This window comes from Penaeus monodon, chromosome 6 (assembly GCF_015228065.2).
Source record: "Penaeus monodon isolate SGIC_2016 chromosome 6, NSTDA_Pmon_1, whole genome shotgun sequence".
Classification (NCBI taxonomy): Eukaryota; Metazoa; Arthropoda; class Malacostraca; order Decapoda; family Penaeidae; genus Penaeus; species Penaeus monodon.
In genome coordinates this window covers 38,690,000-38,692,499 of record NC_051391.1, presented here as the reverse complement: position 1 = coordinate 38,692,499, position 2,500 = coordinate 38,690,000, and the positions used below count along the sequence as shown (strand labels likewise).

General features: G+C 32.9%; 1 protein-coding gene across 1 annotated transcript in view; it reads right to left on the bottom strand.

Annotated features, from left to right (window-relative positions):
* LOC119574445 (ERO1-like protein alpha) overlaps positions 1-2,500 on the bottom strand; it is a 17,131-nt gene that overhangs the window by 8,232 nt on the left and 6,399 nt on the right. The window contains 3 exon segments of the mRNA XM_037921671.1: positions 731-777; positions 972-1,166; positions 1,512-1,636. Coding sequence (XP_037777599.1) covers positions 731-777; positions 972-1,166; positions 1,512-1,636 — 367 coding nt within the window.

Here is a 2,500-nt window from a genome sequence, read left to right as displayed (position 1 = left end):
AAAACACTCTTGGTGAATAAACAAAGAAAAAAAAAAAAAAAGATAAGATTGTTGCACATCATATTAGTATGATCATTATTTTTAACAAACACTGATGCATTCATATTATGGTTTTAACCCAATGGTGATGGGATGGCAAGAATACATGCTACTTCCATTTTTTCTTTTCGTTTATTGATTATCTTTACACCTAGATGGCTCCATAGGTGCATAACCACCAAGGAGTCAATTACTAATATTCTGTATTTCACCTGTTAACCCTTTCCCTTAATTTTTGGAAAATATTATTATTTTTTTTTTTTATAGCTATTAGTACTGTCAATATCATAATTATTGTAATGTCAAAAATAATAAATAATAACATCAGTATTAATAAAATTAGAAAAAAAATCTTATTCCCAAAGACTCAAGGAAAGGGTAAACCAGCGCAAGACACTGTATGTTTACTAATTGCCTTGTTGGTAGCTGAGCACTAGTGGAGCCATCTATGTGCAAACAAAGTTCACAAAAGAAAAGACAGTAGACAGTGTGATTCCAGATCACCAATGGGTTAACCACAAATTAACAATCTTGGAAAAATCAACTTTAGCTGATTACTTTTACAACAGTAGAGGGACAAACTGTAATTATTATCATTAACAAACAGTCACCATTTACAATATCTATATTATATCAAAACCTTTTCTTTATCAACCTCTAAAGCAAAATTCAAACCATTGCAACAGCTTACCTCCAATACTACTGAAGTCTGTGTAACGGCCAATTGCCCTAGATGGCCTGTGGAGGTACAATTAGCTTTAATATGTAAAAAACTAAGCCAAAAAACATTAACATCAAGAAATAAAAAAATGGAAGAATCTATTCAATACAGAGATAAAATATGAGTGAGTGTCTGGGTGAAAGAAAATATGTAACTACTTGGCTAAGACAGCATCAATCACAAAATAATTATGGGGGTAATAAACTCTTACTTAAAGCAATTTTCTTGGTATATTGTTCTCCATATTCTATGTGCTGAAGGTCCTGCATAACCTGTGTACCGCTCAGGATTCAGCAATAGATCAACATATTCACTATCCTCAGAACTGTCGTCATCAATTTTGCAAAAGTTCAGCTGTGCATCATCATGGGCTGCCCAGCGCTTAAAACCAACTTTGGATTCCTTGCTGAAATTAGTGGAGGTTCTAATTAGTATCAGAAATTCATAAGAATATGAAAATATCACACGACTCTTAACTATAAAGATCCTCTCCATAAATGACGAATATGCTAAGACATGAAACTATGATAACAACAATAACAATAGTAATAATAATGTTAATTAATAATAATAATAATAATAATAATAATAATAATAATAATAATAACACTGATAGTATGACTCATAATAAAAACAAATAGTGATAATAATGATGATAATAACAGAGTAAGAACAAAAGAAAAAAAAAAAAAAATACAAAGCGGAAGTACTCATATAATGAAGAAGAATTAACCTGGGCAACATATCTCACCTGAGAGTAGTATTCAAGTATCCAAGGTCATTCTCTCCATCACAATGTCCAGTCACCATGTGGGACTTTTCCTTCTTTTCCTTCTCAATTTTGTCTATGGAAGCTCCCTTTATACCCTCTGGGACCTGCCACAGTAAGATGCACTCGTTATTCTTATTTTTGGATTATTTTTACAATAGTATCTGCTCCTGATAGTTTTTGATATCTATAAAAAAAAAATCTATAACATTATCATAAAATCAAAAACATTTGTGGAAACATGAAGGCTGTAAGGCAGGAATAAAAAGAGACAGAAAGTAAGGGATAAAAACAGAGAAAGAACATAATTTCAAATACTGAAAATCTGGTTTAAAGTAAGAGTCATACTGTACTGAGAGGCACACAGCTTTATCATATGAAAGGAATCTCTTTTTGGCTGTCCACTTACGGTCACATTATGTACAATATACAGCTCAAACCAATCACCTTCTTTCATGAAAATACATGATGTTGAATGAATTTCTGACTACTGACATTCATAAACTGTTAATGCATATGATAAACCACAGAAAAGAACCTATCATTTCAACAAATTAGGATATAAGACTTTTAATAGTGCAAATTATTTCCATGTGCTCTAAGTAATTTATGAAATCACGTGCAAAAGTATTTCACATTTATCAAGATGGAATGATTCATGAAACTTTTAAAGCAAACCCTTCAAGCGTTACATATTTTTTATTTCATCTAGCATTTTTATAGTGCAATATTTAAAAGAATTTCTCTCTCTCTCCTCCCCTCCCTCCTCTCTCTCTCTCCTCTCTCTCTCTCTCTCTCTCTCTCTCTCTCTCTCTCTCTCTCTCTCTCTCTCTTCCTCTTGCCCACTCACTCACTCACTCACTTTCCTGCTCACTCACCCACCCATCTGCCCACTCACTCAAACATCCACCTACCCAACCCAATTACTCATCTACTTATCTGCCCACTCACTCAATTACTCACTCACCTGC